Below are 18,781 nucleotides of genomic sequence, written 5' to 3'. Positions count from 1 at the left end.
TTGTATAGCAATTGAAGATTTTTGTGGTCATCTCTATCATTGAAGTAGTGTTATTGCTATCAATCCACGTCATATTTGGCAATCTAAGCCAATGTTGTCTTTTTTTTTGCTGTGTCTACTTGTCATCGGAGGTTTTTTTTTATATTAAGAGATAGCTGGGGATTAGCAACACCTAATACAGGGCACAAACCACAGCACTGTACAGCAGGACAATGTACGATTCGTAACATTTTTATCTCTTTAATACCTACTCACCCCTCTAAGAGAAAACATCGTAATCAATCACAGGTATTTTTACGTGGATGTTCCACAATCTGACACCTTGCGTTATAACCTTAAAGGTGGTAAAAAATTAATCTTGGTACAATTTAAACGCAAGCTAAGCGAGCCTATCATTCTATCAAAGCTCACTTCGGAAGAATTTCTACACATTTCACTGACATTTTCATTATCGTTTTATTTTTGTTTTTCCGTAAATAAAGCCTTTTGGACGTGAAGTAACAATATTCAGATATTTTATTACTTAAACTTGTTTTATGAGAAGATTTAGCATTTAAGTTTATTCTCATATAGCGAATATCGAAAAAATTTACTTAATATACCCCTGAGTAAAGGCCCTTCGCCCAATCTATGAGGAGTTTGGGACTACGCACCCCATTTGGCTTCTTTTTTTTTTAACTTACACCTTTTTGCTCATATTCTACCTTAGTTTACATGCCTAATTTTGACTTCTGATTCCTACAGATTAGCGTGCCTTCTCAGAATGCTAATGCTATATTTTTTTATAATTATTATGGGCAATTTTTCCCTCTGCCCCCTATTAGGGGTTGCTAAGTCCCCGCTATCCATCAATATAAAAGACATCCTAGAAACGATCACTTAAAATAGCAAAAAAAGACACAATTGTGCTTAGATTGCGAAATTCGAAATGAATTGATATCAGTAGCTCGACTCATCTAGCCGAAGAGCTCTTTACTGTAGTTGTTCTTACCTCTCACTTCAGAAGAAGTATTTTGTTTTCCCTTAAAATTACGTTTATTTACACAAAGCCGGTTTACAAGAGAGTTGTTCTCATTACTTGAAAAAGTTAATATATTTGAAATCATATCTATGCAGTATCGTTAATAAAGGATCCTAAGCGGCATTGAAGTAATATCGAAAAATAATGGGAGATTTCCTTTTTTCCAGGTTCAATCGCATACAATTATTGATTTAAAAAAGAAAACAAGAGCTTAGAGCTCATATGGCACTTGTTACGAGGTCTGAAGAGCCAAGAGCTCATATGGCATGAGCTCCAGCAAAATTCTAAAAATCAATAGATTGATTTAAAAGGAAAATCAGAGGTCTAATACCGGTTGGGATTTAAAATAAGAGCTCTAAGACACCAGGTCCTTGTAAATATCAAAATTAATTAAAGTCCGATCACCCATTCGTAAGTTAAAAATACCTCATTTTTTTAATTTTTCCTCTCCCTTCAGCCCCCCAGATGGTCGAATCGGGGAAAAAACTTTATCAAGTCAATTTGTGAAGGTCCCTGACACGCCTAACAATTTTCATCGTCCTAGCACGCCCAGAAGCACCGAACTCGCCAAAGCATTGGGACCCCCCCCCCAACTCCCCCAAAGAGAGCGGAAATTTGTGCTTATTCTTCCCATCAAGTTTCATCCGGATCTCTCCGCTCTAAGCGTTTTCCACGATTTTCGGTTTTCAAGAATTCTGTTTCCCCCCTCCGACACCCTATGTCACCGGATCGGGTCGGGATTTAAAATAAGAGCTCTGAGACACGATATCCTTCTAAATATCAAATTTCATTCTGATCAGAACGGGTGATCATATCTGATCACCCGTTCGTAAGTTAAAAATACCTCATTTTTTCTAATTTTTCCAAATTAACCAGCCACCCACCCACCACCACCCTCCAGATGGTCGAATCGGGAAACCGACTATTTTAATTTAATCTGGCCTAGTCCCTGATACGCCAGCCAAATTTCGTCGTCGTCCTAGCTTATCTGGAAGTGCCTAAACTAGCAAAACCGGGACCGACAGACAGACAGACCGAAAGAATTTACGATCGCTATCTGTCACTTGGTTAATACCAAGTGCCATAAAAAAACTTAAAATATACTGCTCTATGACAAATCGCACGTTGAGATCCATAAACATTAAATATTTTTCAAAAAATACGACTCCCACTTTAATATTGGTCACAACCTCACGCATTCTGATTATTTAAACCTTATAGATAAATATAACAAATTAATATAAGATGAAAAGATAAAAATTAAAAACTATTAATGGTGACCAAAAACTATTGGTGGTGCTCCATTGCCTGGGGACTAATTAAAATTTCAAAATCACAAGGATAATTGGAAATTTGATAAGATATTAACCTTCAAACTGCTAGAACTAAACCTAAAACTTTTTATTCTGCAATTTTAGTCAAAGAATTATTTAGAGTTAAAATTCACCTTGCACAATGTAGGCATAGGTTAGCTTGGGAGAATCCGGGTAGGCAAGCAGGTTAATCAAACAGTTCGTGGTAACGAACTGTAGTAAGGAGCGACCCGGCTCAATAGTAACCAAAACTCTAAAAAATTGAATTTTGATATCAATAGCTACATCAAAAGAATCGCATTTTAATGCTGATTTTAAATATGTAAGTTTCATCAAGTTTAGTCTTACCCATCAAAAATAACGAGCCTGAGAAAATTTGCCTTATTTAAGAAAATAGGGAGAAACACCCCCTAAAAGTCATAGGATCTTAACGAAAATGACACCATCAGATTCAGCGTATCAGAGAACCCTACTATAGAAGTTTCAAGCTCCTATCTACAAAAATGTGGAATTTTGTATTTTTTGTCAGAAGACAAATCACGGGTGCGTGTTTATTTGTTTGTTTTTTTTGTTTTTTTTTTTTTTTTCTTTTCCCCAGGGGTCATCGTATCGACCAAGTGGTCCTAGAATGTCACAAGAGGGCTCATTCTAACGGAAATGAAAATTTCTAGTGCCCTTTTTAAGTGACCAAAAAAATTGGAGGGCATCTAGCCCCCCTCCCACGCTCATTTTTTTCCCAAAGTCAACGGATCAAAATTTGAGATAGCCATTTTGTTCAGCATAGTCGAAAACCATAATAACTATGTCTTTGGGGATGACTTACTCCCCCACAATCTCTAGGGGAGGGGCTGCAAGTTACAAACTTTGACCAGTGTTTACATATAGTAATGGTTATTGGGAAGTGTACAGACGTTTTCAGGCGGATTTTATTTTGTTTGGGGGTGGGGCTGAGGAGAGGGGGCTATGTTGGAGGATCTTTCCTTGGAGGAATCTGTCATGGGGGAAGAAAAATTCAATGAAAAGGGCGCAGGGTTCTCTAGCATTACTATAAAAAAACAATGAAAAATAAACATTAAAACGTTTTTTCAAATGAAAGGAAGAAGTAGCATTGAAACATAAAACGAACAGAGATTATTACGCATATGAGGGGTTCTAAAAATACTTTAGCATAAAGAGCGAGGTACTTAGGAGGAGATAAATACCTTGCTCTTTATGCTAAAGTATTTTTAGTAACTTCAACTATTTATTCTACGGCCTTTCTGATTCAGGGGTCATTCTTAAAGAATTGGGACAAAACTTACGATTTAGTGTAAAGAGCGAGGTATTAACGAGGGTACAAACCCCCTCGTATACATAATAAAAATATAAGGTTATGAAAGTTTGTTACGCAAGTTAATTCTTAAGTTACGTGTATTTTTTACGTTCATTAAAAATTAAAAGTTCTAGTTGCCTTTTTAAGTAACCGAAAAATTGGAGGGCAACTAGGCCTCCTTCTCCGCCCCTTATTTCTCAAAATCGTCTGATCAAAACTAAGAGAAAGCCATTTAGCCAAAAAAAGAATTAATATACAAGTTTCATTTTAATAATTTATGTGCGGAGAGCCAAAACCAAACATGCATTAATTCAAAAACGTTCAGAAATTAAATAAAAAAAAACTAATTTTTTTTAGCTGAAAGTAAGGAGCGACATTAAAACTTAAAACGAACAGAAATTACTCCGTATATGAAATGAGTTGTCCCCTCCGCAATCCCTCGCTCTTTACGCTAAAGCTTTAAATTGTTTTAAAAAGTAGAATTGTGGCAGAGTCAAACTTTAGCATAAAGAGCGAGGGTTTGCGGAGGGGACAACTCATTTCATATACGGAGTAATTTCTGTTCGTTTTAAGTTTTAATGTCACTCCTTACTTTCAGCTAAAAAAATTAGTTTTTTTTATTTAATTGATTTAGAGACGGTAGGCGAAATGCAGATACACTTCTGCTTCCTTTACCCTCCCCTGCACAATAAAGTACTCCACTCTTAGAAACTTCCCATAGTGTTTGGTAAGAATTTTTATTTGTGTTAAATAAAGACTATGCTTTTATTACTACTCGAATCAATTTACGACCAATCAGGTGGTCTGCAGTTTGTGAATGAAGTTTTTTTTGCAAATAGATCTTTTCTAACAGAAGTAAAAAAGAAAGATTACGGATGAAACGAGACAAATCGGTACAGATAATTTTTCGACAGTATTTGCTCTCCATGCCCCTCCAGGCCCTGAAAGCAGCATAATTTGCTACTAACCTTGGCTTCAACAAAAGGTAGAAGTTTCCCTATTGCCCCTGCTTTCACACTTCCTGATGTATAGTGAGTCGCGAAAGTTGTTTCTGTCAGCCCATAGCCTTGTTTAACAGATGCATTAAGTCTCTTATTCACCAGTTCTGCCACTTCAGCTGTGAGTGCTGCAGCCGAGTTGATTATGCACTTGATAGATGAAACATCGTAATTGTCAACGATTGGATTTTTTGCCAGTTGGAGTGCTACGGGCGGCACTAGCGGTATAACTGTTATCTACAACAGAAATATAATTATCTACAACAGAAATATAATTATCTACAACAGAAATATAATTATCTACAACAGAAATATAACTATCTACAACAGAAAAAATTATCAGAATTGTAACGGTAATTAATCAGAGCAATACTACAGATAATAGTGTTCTCTAGTTGGAGGGCAGTAGGTATTAACAACTGTGGATCTGCTATCTGCAACACAAATAATTATTTAAATTACAATCTCAATTAGTCATAACGGTATTGACAATAGCAAATGCAATCCTAGTTTGAACAAAATTTAACATCTGCACCTTTCTGTGAGTGTTTGGTTTGACATACAACACGTCATTCACGTTAGTTTCTGAAGTTCATTTACAATTCACTGAAAAATTTTAAAATTTTGCTAGGTTAAATATATAAAAGAAATCAAAGAGGCGCGAATAATTTTTCTGAACAAATTTACTATAGATTTTGTCTCCCTGCTCTTAGAGATACAACTATAAGTTTGCCTCCGGAAACATTGCTTGTACATTTACATCTTTCTCAATTGAATAACTATATTTACTTTCAATTTCAAATTACGAGACCCCATGCTGAAAAGATAAAGAGGGAGCTTTGCTAACTCAACTTCCAATGCCTAAAAAAACGCAGTAAAACCTGCTATTTTAAAAAAACACTTTTCAAAAAAGCAGTTTCAAGGTTTTAAAATTTCTTCCTGTAGCCTACTGATTTACAACATATGAGTGTGTGAAATGTGTATTACCTTTGGGGGAACTAAGGGCAAAATTGCCGGGCTCAAGATGCCCCGATCAGTGTCACCCCTGATGTCTCCCTAACTATCTTTTTTGAAAGTAAACAAAACCTCCTGTCAATATGTTAATAACGGTAATTCTCGTAAAGTCTTTTCCTACCCGCCAGGGTTCGACGAAAAATAATCTCACAGTTGGATAAAATAGCTCACTTTTATTTCTACAAATGTCAACTTCATCAAAACCTAATTCTCGAAAAAGATTATCAAAATAGACTAACTACAAAATTACTATTTTCACACAAAGAAAACTTGTGTTGAGGTGGACCCCAGAATGACTTTGGCCAATCCAATAAATGGGGGCATCAAATTAACGAGCTTTTCAAAAAACATTACCTTTATAATGACAAAGGTACACTGAACAAAAATAGATTTTAACAAAAGTTTTACTTCTTATACATTTACTGCCTTGACAATGAGAATTTAGCTTGTCTCTGAAATTATACTATAATCAAATCTAATTGAAAAATAAAAGGGGCAGAGCCCCAAACTCTCCCCCCGTAAGATAAATGGCCACTCAAGCACCACGTTGCTCCAGCCTTACAAGCATAAACACTACCCTTCAGCTTTACAATATCTATTTGTCTTCTTTCTTCCATCTCTAACCAATCTTTGTGCTTCTGCTTCCACGGCTCAGTTCCGAATCTTTCGGCATCCACATGTTCCCACTGGAGAACAACCAGGGTCTAGATCGGAAGGGTATGCACATGTGGTTTGATATTTAGGAAAAATGAAGTCCACAAGATTAGCACCAAATATCGTGCCAATCTAATCAAGCAATCTTCTGGCCTAGCCAAAGTGAGTTCAACCCCCCCCCCCCAGTCCACTAGCATAATGGGAATATCCCAAACGGGAAAATTACCTTCTTGGTCTGGGTCAACCTTGAATCTGGGGTTTGCAGCACGATGAACGAGAAAATTCTTAGTCTCACAAAATTTACATTTTCGTTGATGCTAGACGATAAAAGAACGGGTTGGCTGAACTAGCCTTTTAATCTCCAGCGATAAAAAACAGATCAATATCTTAATCCATGGCCGAAAAGACAATGGCTTGCGAAAACGACAGGGGTATAGAAAAATCAGGTAAAAAATTGAGCGAAACATTAATCAGTTTATTATGGATCCCAAGTCCTGGATTAATGGGATGAAGAAACATTGATGCTATCTGAAGATGAAACTTGGAAACATAGCTCAATAAATAATAGCTGAAGAATAATATATATAATATATAAAAACCAAACCTTAAAACGAAACACAAAACTAGAATAGGATGACCCTTTTCGAGTAATTAAATAAAAAAAACAAGTTTTTTTAACTGAAAGTAAGGAGCGACAGTAAAACTTAAAACGAACAGAAATTACTTCGTATATAAAAAGAGGCTGCTTCCTCATCAACGCCTCGCTCTTTACGCTAAAGTTTGACTCTTTCTCTCAATTCTTCTTTTGAAACAGTAAAAAACTTTAGCGTAAAGAGCGGGGTGTTGATGAGGAAGCAGCCTCTTTTTATATACGAAGTAATTTCTGTTCGTTTTAAGTTTTACTGTCGCTCCTTACTTTCAGTTAATAAAACTTGTTTTTTTTATTTAATTTCTGAACGTTTTTGAATCAATGCATGTTTTGATTTTGGCTCTCCGCAGAGGAATAATCAAAACGAAATTTGCATATTTTTTTTTTTTTTTTTTTTGACTCAATGGCTTTCTCATAATTTTGATCGAATGATTTTGAGAAAAAAAGAGCGGGGGACGAAGCCTAGTTGCCCCCCGATTTTTTGGTTAATTAAAAAGGCAACTAGAACTTTTAATTTTTTACGAATCTTTTTATTGGTAAAAGATTTACGTAACTTATAAATTAGCTTACGTAAAGAACTTCTGTATTCTCATGTTTTTATTACATATATGAGGGGATTCACCCCATCGTCAGTACCTCGTTCTTTACACTAAAGCTTAAATTTTATCCCAATTCATTAAGAATGACCCCCTGAATCACAAAAGCCGTAGAATAACTAGTTGAAATTACTGAAAATACTTTAGCGTAAAGAGCGAGGTATTAGAAGGAGGTGAGCCCCCCATATGGGTAATAATTTCTGTTTGTTTTAAGTTTTATTGCTGTTCCTTACTTCCAGCTGAAAAAGCTTTTTCCCTTTTATTTTTTAATTGTTTTTTTTAAATAATGCCAGTAAATCCTGCTCTCCCTTCATGGAAATTTTCTTCTCCCATTACCAATTCTCGAAGGAAAGTTCCCTCAGCATATCCCCCTCTTCTCAACCCCTCCCCCAAACCAAGAAAATCCTCCTGAAAACGCCTGTATACTTCCCAATAACCATTACTATATGTAAGCACAGGTCAAAGTTTGTAACTTGTTGCCCCTCCCACGGGGACTGTGGGGGAGTAAGTCGTCCCCAAAGACATAGTTATAAGGTTTTTCGACTACGCTGAATAAAATGGCTATGTCAGAATTTTGATCCGTTGACTTTGGGAAAATAATTAGCGTGGGAGGGGGCCTCGGTGCCCTCCAATTTTTTTGGTCACTTAAAAAGGGCACTAGAACTTTTCATTTCTGTTAGAATGAGTCCTCTTGCAACATTCTAGGACAACTGGGTCGATACGATCACCCCTGGGAAAAAGAAAAAAAAAACAAAAAAACAAAAAAAACAAATAAACACGCATCCGTGATCTGCCTTCTGGCAAAAAATGCAAAATTCCACATTTTTGTAGATAAGAGCTCGAAACTTCTACAGTAAGGTTCTCTGATACGCTGAATCTGATGGTGTGATTTTCGTTAAGATTCTATGACTTTTAGGGGGCGTTTCCCCCTATTTTCTAAAATAACGCAAATTTTCTCAGGCTCGTAACTTTTGATGGGTAAGACTAAACTTGATGAAACTTATATATTTAAAACCAGCATTAAAATGCGATTCTTTTGATGTAGCTATTGGTATCAAAATTCCATTTTTTAGAGTTTTGGTTACTATTGAGCCGGGTCGCTCCTTACTACAGTTCGTTACCACGAACTGTTTGATGATAAAAGGGTAGCCCTTTCGCCGTTGCTCAGAAAGGGTCATCCTATTTTAGTTTTGTGTTTTGTTTTAAAGTTTGGTTTTTATATTCTTTATCAGTTTCATTCTGCACTGAGGACGTTCAAGCGGAGGTCTTGACCTTAATATTTGCATAATTTTTCAATTCTTTCACTGGTTGTTTATTGTCCTTGTTTTCTTCCTTTTTTCGCGATTTTATGATTGACCAGTGTGGTCTAAGAAACTATTTATTAGAATTGAATTCTGAAATTGTAGTTTTGCTTTGCATCTTTTTTCTCTCTCTTAGTTTTTCTTACTTTTACCATAGTAGTAAATAAATTTTCGTTAAATGGGAATTGAATCCTGACATTCGGTTTTTCAAATTGAAAAAAAAATCTTAAGTGTTTGTGGGAGTACGCGCACGATAAATTTGTTCTCCTTTTTCTCTGGCACACTGAGTGCTTCATCTTGGTACTTATTTGTCGGTGTCTCATTTTCATTGTATGTGTTTCTAAGTTATTTATTTTCGAAAAATATTCCAAAAAATCAATTTCGTGCGTCTTATTTTCAGTATTATGTTGCCTAGCGCTTTCCGCAACCCCCACCGCTATAGAAGTTGCATTTAAAGATAAGAGATTTCCGATACCTCCAACGTCTATTTCTTTGAGAATATTTACTGCAAGTAGACTAAGATAAAAGTAGACAAAGTCTACTTTCATCGTTTTTCTCTGAATTGCGCCGTCCTTTTTTGCAATCTCTCTTCTAACCCACGTTGGTGGGCATGGGTGCTTATCTCCATCATAACGTTGTGACTGTGTCTCAATAATTAACTTCCTTTTTGTTAATTAATTTACTTCGTACGTAGGTTTGATTGCTATAAGAATTGATAGCCCTTTCTACCAACGATCCTTTTGTTTAACCGCATATTTCATGCGATCCTGCGACGGCATAATTTTTTTCATTATCATCTTGGATCATGGCCAGGCTGTCGTCTTATGCGTTACTTCCTCATCTCTGTTATGGCAATTTTTAGAAAAAGGCTCTAAGGAATCGTATTTTGGTGTACTCGTTTGGCATTTGAACTGCGAACTTCCATATGACTTTAAGCCTGATTAACTTTTGAATATATTACAGTGGAATGCAGTGACCGTCAGTGATTGTAAAAAATTTCGCAATAAGTGAAATAACACATTGTTATTTATGGACTATATCACTATTGAATATTTTGTTTTACTGACATAAGGTGCTGCATTATCCTTTAGTTCATCTTTCGAAATTATTTAGTGGCGCACTGGTTTTTGATATCCCCTTTAAAGAATTACAGTGGTGTTTTTACTTATTTATTTACTTACATTATCCAAAATTTTAGTTCCGCGACGCCACCCATATTCCCAATTCTTGGGGAGCAGCTGGCGTGAAAGAGAATATATATATATATATATATATACATTGTTAGTTCAATTTATGTCTGCCCGGTGCTGGAATTTTTAAAACGGTCAATTGCCAAGGATAGAGACACTGTCATAAAGGTTTGTACTCAAATTTTTGGAAAAGATGTCATTCAGCAAGCAACTGATACCTGCAAAGTTGCACTAAATGTTGGCATGCTTGAGAGGAGAAAAGGATCACATCCAGCGTCATCATTTTTGTCGGACATTTTTGAACTGCTATCCGGCCTCAAAGAAAATGAAGATTTGCCGATGTTTGCAATACTTGATCCATCGGACATGCCTTCTTTTCCAACTGACCCCCCCCCCCGACAATAGTAGCCTCACACCTGAATGAATGCGTCTGGATGCTTGATTTTTTAATCGAAAAAGAGGAAACATGTCTCCAGAGTTCAAGTCCAGTTATCTGGCCATTGATGCCAGCTCGCCAATCCCCCTCTGTTCCTGTGGTGCTGTCAAATATTTTTGACAATTTTAACATGCAAAACCCTACAAATCAGCGTGATTTTGTGAAGAAGCTTGGCTATGCTGACAAGGTAAAACATGTTGTTAGTCGCCGAAATAGACTGATAGTCCTCATGATTGATGAAGATTCTGCAGTGGCTGCAGAATCTCGTAGGGTATAGCTGGTATAGCTGCATGCTATACCTAATAGCATGAAAATTTGGGCTAAGGTTATAAGAACCGAGTATGCTGGTATTTTTAAAATGGACGCTGATTTTGAAATTTCTCAAATCTCCTTGCTTGTTGAAAGTGTAATTTCTGCAACACGCTTCAGAAATTCAAGAGTTGTTTAGCTGAAGTTTAAAACAAATAATGACCTTGATCATGCATTGAAGGACCAAACCACCCAAGGATTCAAGGTGTCTCAACTGCCAAGGATTCAGACATTTCACTTGGGAGTGTTCAAATTTGACCAAGTGTAGTAGATGTACGGGTGATCATAGTATTGAGGATTATGCGTGCCAAGACGACAAAAAATATGTAAACTGTAGAAAAGCAGCTTCCTGCTCAAGGCTAAAAAAACAATGTTACAGACCCAGGGCATTAAAAATCTGGTCAGTATTTTATCAGAATATACATGGTGCCCGTGAAAAACAAGAGACTATTGAAAATTTGTATAATACTTTTAATATTTTGTGTCTTGCTTGGTACCGTTTAAGTGAAAATAATATGTCAAAAAGTTTGTCGCTCCTTTGTTAGATTCGAGTGACATTTATATTGCTGTTGAGCTAGAATGCTTTGTATTGTTGTGTATTCGTATGCCAACTAATTACCGTACCCAAACTTCTGATAAGCAGTTAGCATCAGTTTGTGTGTCAGTGTCAATGATTCTCCATAAAATTCAAGCTATCAACAGGTGGCTTGTCATCTGTGGTGATTTCAAAACGAATCTGAATGACCCTTCACTGCCACTTACACAAATGTTTCTGCAGTCACTTCCGCTTGGCATGTCTGTCCTACAAAAATCTAACCCTTTCTCTTACGTTCATAGATCTGGGTCAGCCGCAAACCTCGGTTTTGTCCTGTCTGATCATCCAGAACTTCATCTACCACTAATACCGTTTCAGATGACATCCTATGAAGTGACCATTTACACCTCCAGTTCCACATTTACGTGTCCCCTTCGCAAAACAGAACAAGACCCTGTTGGTTTACAATAGTATCATGGCACCACATAGATGTATCGTCCTTTCAGTACAAACTTGATTCTTTTTTGATAAAAATTAGAATCTCTTTCTACCTTCTGTCTACTTCATTGAAAGGGAACCCACTGGACCTTGATTGCTTTCTAGCTGAGTTGACACATTCTCTTAAGGTCACCTTTTCTGTATCTGTACCTTCGATAAGGGTCAAAGTAGGAACACAAAAACGTGGTTGGAAAGAAGATGATGAGTTACGAGATACCAAGCGCCGTCATAAGCGCGTTTCGGATATGGGCGGACTGTGATCGTCTTCGATCGGGTGTTATTTTTTCAATTGTTAAGTCAACCAAACATGAGTTCCGAAAAATTCTTCGCCGTTGGAAAAATAGACAAGTTCAAACGGCAACACGTGAGATAAAAACAATCCCCAGCAACTCTAGAGGAGAGTTTCAAAGCTTACATCAAGTTCCTCTCCGCAATCTAACTCTAACGATGTCGCTTCGTGGGAAAGACAATTTCTTTGGTTTTCTCCGATGATCCTCCTCCGGTTGAAGCTACTTATAAAAATGTCCTACTCCTCCGTATCTTAAAACCTGACCACTGGAGGAACTTTGTCATTGTTACACCTTCAGCTGCCCAGACTCAAATTCGTCTAATGAAACCTGGTAAAGCCCCAGGATACGATGGGGTCCAAACTAATCACCTCCTATTCGCTGCCTCACTGATTTTGCAGTATTTTTTCACTATTAATTCAGGCTTGTATTTCTCAGTAATATATTTCAGCTGCTCTTTCGGAAGTTCTTGTTACCTGTGTCTTAAGAAAGGGCAAAGACCCAAAGGTTTGTGAGTTGTAAAGACCAACTACTATTTGATCCACAATTGGTAAGCTTTTTGAAAAGCTGATATTCCAAGAAATAAAGATAAAATGTAACCATGAGGACAACCAATTTGGATTTCATGAATGTTCGGGTGTGCAAAACGCAAACGCCACTTTTTTGCCATTTTTTATGGCACTTGGTATTAACCAAGTGACATATAGAAATCGCCAGTTCTGTCGGTCTGTTTGTCTATCGGTCTGTCGGTCTGTCTGTCAGTCCCGGTTTTGCTACTTTAGGCACTTCCAGGTAAGCTAGGAAGATGGAATTTGGCAAGCGTATCAGGGACCGGACCAGATTAAATTAGAAATAGTCGTTTTCCCGATTTGACCATCTGGGGGGGGGGAGTGGGGGGCCGGTTAATTCGCAAAAAATAGAAAAATGAAGTATTTTTAACTTATGAGCGGGTGATTGGGTCTTAATGAAATTTGATGTTTGGAATGATATTGTGTCTCAGAGCTCTTATTTTAAATCCCGACCGGATTTGATGACATTGGGGGGAGTTGGAGGGGGGAAACCTAAGGTCCCGGTTTTGCTACTTTAGGCACTTCCAGGTAAGCTAGGACGATGAAATTTGGAAGGCATATCAGGGACCGGACCATATAAAATTAGAAATAGTCGTTTTCCAGATTTGACCATCTGGGGGGGGGGCGGTTAATTCGGAAAAAAATAGAAAAAATGAAGTATTTTTAACTTATGAGCGGGTGATTGGATCTTAATGAAATTTGATGTTTGGAATGATATTGTGTCTCAGAGCTCTTATTTGAAATCCCGACCGGATCTGATGACATTGGGGGGAGTTGAAGGGGGGAAACCTAAAATCTTGAAAAACATTTAGAGTGGAGGGATCGGGATGAAACTTGATGGGAAAAATAAGCGCAAGTCTCAGATACATGATTGACATAATCAGAACTGATTCGCTCTCTTTGGGGTAGTTGGGGGGGAGTAATTCTTAAAAATTAGAAAAAATGAGGTATTTTCAACTTACGATCGGGTGATCGGATCTCAATGAAATTTGATGTTTAGAAGGATATCGTGTCTTAGAGCTCTTATTTTAAATCCCGACCGGATCTGGTGACGGCGACGGGGAGTTGGGAGGGGGAAACCTAGAACTTGGAAAACGCTTAGAGTAGAGGGATCGGGATGAAACATTGTGGGAAAAATAAACACAAGTCCTAGATAGATGATTGACATAAACGGAACGGATTCGCTCTCTTTGGGGTAGTTGGGGGGGGGGGTATTTCTGAAAAATTAAAAAAATGAGGTATTTTTAACTTACGAACGGGTGATCGGATCTCAATGAAATTTGATATTTAGAAGGATATCGTGGCTCAGAGCTCTTATTTTAAACCCGACCGGATCTGGTGACATTGGGGAGGGGGGGGGGGGTTGGGAGGGGGAAACCTAGAACTTAGAATACACTTAGAGTGGAGGGATCGGGATGAAACTTGTTGGAAAAAAAACACGAGTCCTAGATACATGATTGACATAACCAGAACGGATCCGCTCTCTTTGGGGTAGTTGGGGGGGGGTTAATTCTGAAAAATTAGAAAAATGAGGTATTTTTAACTTACGAACGGGTGATTGGATCTCCATGAAATTTGATATTTAGAAGGATATCGTGTCTCAAAGCTCTTATTTTAAATCCTGACCGGATCTGGTGACATTGGGGGAAGTTTGGGGTGGGGAAACCTAAAATGATGGGAAACGCTTAGATTGGAGGGATTGGGATGAAACTTGGTTGGAAAAGTAAGAAGAAGTCTTGCATACGTGATTTACATAATTGGAACGGATCCGCTCAATTGAGGGGGGGGGGGTAATTCTGAAAAATAAGAAAAAATGACGTATTTTTAACTTACGAAGGAGTGATCGGATCTTCATGAAACTTCATATTTAGAAGGACCTCGTAACTCAGATATCTTATTTTAAATCTCAACAGGATCAAGCGTAATTGACGGGGAGCAGTTGGGGGGGGGACCGGAAATCTTAGAAAATACTTAAAGCGGTGAGATCAGGATGAAACTGGAGAGGAAGAATAGAAACCTGTCTAAGATACGTGACTGACATAACTGGACCGGACCTGCTTTCTTTGGTGGAATTGGGAGGGGGGGTAATTTTGAAAATTGAGGTATTTGGAACTTACGAAAGGGTGACCAGATCTTAATGAAATATGATATTTACAAGGATCTTGTGCTTTAAAGTTGTAATTTCAAATTCCGACCAGATCCTGTGACATTCGGGGGAGTTGGAGGGGGAAACCGGAATTCTTGGAAAACATGAAAATTGGGGTATTTTTATCTTACGAATGGATGATCGGATCATAATGAAATTTGATTTTTAGAGGGAATTCATGTCTCAGAGCTCTTATTTCAAATCTCGACCAGATCTTTTGACATTGGGGGGAGTTGGAGGGGGAAATCTTGGAAAAACACTTGGAGTGGAGGAATCGGGATGAAGCTTGGTGGATAGAACAAATAAATGTCCTTGATACGTGATTGACAGAATCGTACTGGATTCGCTCTCTTAGGGGGGGGGGGGGTTGGGGGGAAGGAGGGGTTCAGTGATTTGGCGAGTTCGGTGCTTCTGGGCGTGCTAGGGCGATGAAAATTGGTAGGCGTGTCAGGGAGCTGCACAATTTGACTTGATAAAGTCGCTTTCCCCAGATTCGACCATCTGGGGGGCAAAAGAGAGAGGAAAAATTAGAAAAAATTAGGTATTTATAATTTACGAATGGGTGATCGGATCTTAATGAATTTTGATATTATAGAAGGACTTTGTGACTCAGAGCTCTTATTTTAAATCTTAACCGGCATTAAGCCTCTTATTTTCCTTTTTAAATCAATCTATTGATTCATAGAATTTTGTTAGAGCTCATACCATATGATCTCTTGGCTCTTAGCTCTTCTCGCCTCGTCACAAGTGCCATATGAGCTCTTAGCTCTTGTTTCTGTTTAGAAATGGAATAGACCCTTTTCTCTACCGTCTCTTATGAAATTGGTATTGTAATGCATCCATACGGGTGCGGCTAGGTAGCCAGCAGAAACAATCCGTCACTGTTCGAAAAGGTCTGAAACAAGGCTCTGTGGTTAATCCAGATCTTTTCAATAATGCCATCAGAACCGTTAATAAAAATATTCCTCCATTTCTAATTGAGCCCTATGTTGATGTCAGCCATCTTATTACGCAGACGATGTTCTTCTATTATCAGATGATCTCCAAGTTCTCCAAAATACAATTTATACAGTTTGCTCTAGTCTTATTGAGATTGGGCTTCAAGTCCCTCCCCTCTAAAACTGACGTCTCAGCAACCTTTCGTTACTATCAATGTTGGCCCAGAAACTATTTCTGCATCGTCCTCTCTGAATTATTTAGGTCTCCCGTTTGGATCAAATGTTATAAATACTAAAACCCTCGTTATCTCGGCGTTGAAAGAAAAGCTTAGAAAATCGTATGAGGCGCTTGCTCGAGTTACACGCCAGTTTCACAAAATAGCCCTGGAAAGACGTTACAACATTCTTTTTCCACTGCATGTCTTCTTCTTGGTCCCTTTATAGAGTTTTTTCACAGTATCTGAGTGGAGGGAAATTAGATCTTTATTCTTCCTTTTTTGCAAATATCTTCTGCAATTGCCGCTCTGGACTTGCAACTGGTAAATTTCGAGTAGATATGGAAGTAGAAAAGAAGATCTTTATTCTTCCTTTTTTGCAAATATCTTCTGCAATTGCCGCTCTGGACTTGCAACCGGTACATTTCGAGTAGATATGGTGTTTTCGATATCTCCCCAAAAATAGACCAGCTTGCGGATAGGTTCCACAAGTGTCGAAAAATATTGTCGACTTTCCACTTAATTGTTTAGCTTAATTGTGTTGCAAAAGTAGCTGAAATATTTTTTTGTGAGTTCTTTTTTGTTTATTGTTTCCATTTTATTTTATTTTTCTGTATTCTTGTGCTCCTCTAAGTGCGTTTTATGTATGTAAAGAACATTTAAATAAATTATTATTATTATTACTATTATTTTACCGGATTATTAGCATACCGAACTCGAATATCAGGTATTTCTGTTTTAGACAAGGTGGCTTTGCCTCCCGTTTTGTTTGACGGTCCGGTCCACCTTCCCCCTTGTCAGCGAAGTTGCATGTTTTCCTGTCTTAGCATTTATTGTCTTCTAATCTACGGTTTTCCTTAATCGATCCCTAGATATATTATTATGGCCATCTGATAGCCTAGAAGTTACCTGTGACGACATATCTTTCAATGGAATCTCCATGCGACCTTCTATTCAACCTTTCATGGTTCTTCCAAACTCTTGTGATCTCTCTGTTCACCTGCCTCTCTACAGGCCTCACTATCCCTTTCCGCGCCGTCCGTACGAACTTCTCTATCCCTTTCCTTTGCCTCTTTATGTTCTCTTTCTTTTCTGTCTGCTTTCCTACGGCCTTCTCTTGCTCCTTCATAATCCTCTATTTCCCATTTTTCTGCCTCCCTACTTTCATCCATTTCTCGCATAAACTTTTCAAAGGTATGTTTCAGTTTATTATGGCTTGAGTCGGAGCTACCCCTCTTCCATCAAGTATGTCTCTTCGATTCCGAAAAAGGACGTTTTCTTGCTCAATTGACATTTTCTCTCTTTAAAAAAATACAGTCTCAACTGAATACGAAAAAAAAAACACGATATTTGTCAGTAATATCGCTTAATCAAGCAATTATAGCAAACTCAATAACTGCCACACAACAAAAACGACAATACTCGATAAACTATTCCAAATTATCAGCCACGGCTAATGATTTTAATTCACATCAAAGTATTTTCTCAAACGGTCAAATTAACTTTCGGTACTATATCATCATCATTTGTCACGTTTCAATTAGCCGACTTTGTCTCGCAAGCTATTATACAATTAGTCGCGTGTTACGTTAATTCATAAGATTTTATTTTTTCTAGCTAGTCTAAGTCCATCAAAACATTAATTCGCAATATTTTAACTAATTCCATTTTTTCCGTGCAATTCTTCACAATTTAGTACAGTAGACTGCTGTAGAGGCTAAATTAACCTGGCTCTTCAGAAAACACGAGCTCCTTTAACTATCAGTGCTATTTATAGCTTCCTTTAGTAGCTCTCACTACTATTTGATAGGAAGCCTCGTGGCCACCCAGTCTTCGATCTCTAGCGCAACACCAGCACCACTGGCGGGGCTGCTGGAGCACAAAAACGCAACCGAGCGGTTTCAAGGGCTCTACAATTAGTTAACACAGTGAGTCTACAACCAGTGTGGCTGTGAAAGTTGTACCACCTTTGAGGGAGTTAAGGGCCAAATTACTGAGCTCAAGTTGCCACGATCTGTGTCACTACTGATATCTCCCCAGCTATCTTTTTGGGAGGTAAACGAACCTTCTTGCTTATACATTAATGACGGTACTACTCGAAAACTCTTTTCCTCTCCTGCCAGGGTTCAGGAAAAATAATCACACAGTTGGAGAAAATAACTCGCTTTTATTCTTCCAAATTTCAATTCCGACAAAACATAACTCTCGAAGCAGACTCTCAAAACAGACTAACTACAAAATTAATATTTTTAAACAAAAAAAAGCTTGTGTTGGGGTGAGCCCCAGAATGACTGGCCAAATCAATAAATGGGGACTTCAAATCAACGAGCTTTTTGAATAGCATTATTTCTTCAATGGTTGAGATACACTGAACAAAAATAGATTTTAACAAAAGCTTTAATTCTTATGAAATTACTGCTCTAGCAACGAAAATTTAGTTTGTCATAGAAATTATACTATAAGTAGATTTTATCAAAAAGGGTAATGGGTCATTTATCTGAAATAAATGGGCAAAGGCTCAACGAAGACCAAAGGTCTGCATCGAATCCTTGGATGATATACAAGGAGGTGCTGACACTAGGTGGGAGTAAGGGGCAAGCTAAGTGTGGTAATTACAAACTAAAAACAAGCTAAGTTCTAGGGAGCAAAGCTTGACCCTCATTCTCTAGATAGCATAGGAAACCGTTAGCACATCTCAGCGTTATGAAGGGGTGTAATCATCGCTAACCTTCATGATGAGCAAGGTTATGCTCATCATAACCTCATCAAGGTAACCTTCATGATCAGCACTAATGTGCTG

The 18,781-nt window shown here is 37.8% G+C and overlaps 1 protein-coding gene across 3 annotated transcripts in view; it reads right to left on the bottom strand.

Moving 5' to 3' along the window:
• LOC136029461 (uncharacterized) overlaps positions 1–18,781 on the bottom strand; it is a 93,240-nt gene that overhangs the window by 28,194 nt on the left and 46,265 nt on the right. For all 3 annotated transcript variants that reach the window (XM_065707877.1, XM_065707876.1, XM_065707875.1), the window contains exon 6: positions 4,615–4,881. In XM_065707877.1, coding sequence (XP_065563949.1) covers positions 4,615–4,881 — 267 coding nt within the window. The remainder of the gene's footprint in view (positions 1–4,614; positions 4,882–18,781) is intronic.

This window comes from Artemia franciscana, chromosome 7 (assembly GCF_032884065.1).
Source record: "Artemia franciscana chromosome 7, ASM3288406v1, whole genome shotgun sequence".
In the NCBI taxonomy this organism is placed as follows: domain Eukaryota; kingdom Metazoa; phylum Arthropoda; class Branchiopoda; order Anostraca; family Artemiidae; genus Artemia; species Artemia franciscana.
Note: the sequence above shows the minus strand (reverse complement) of the source record. Positions and strands in the feature narration are given on the sequence as shown.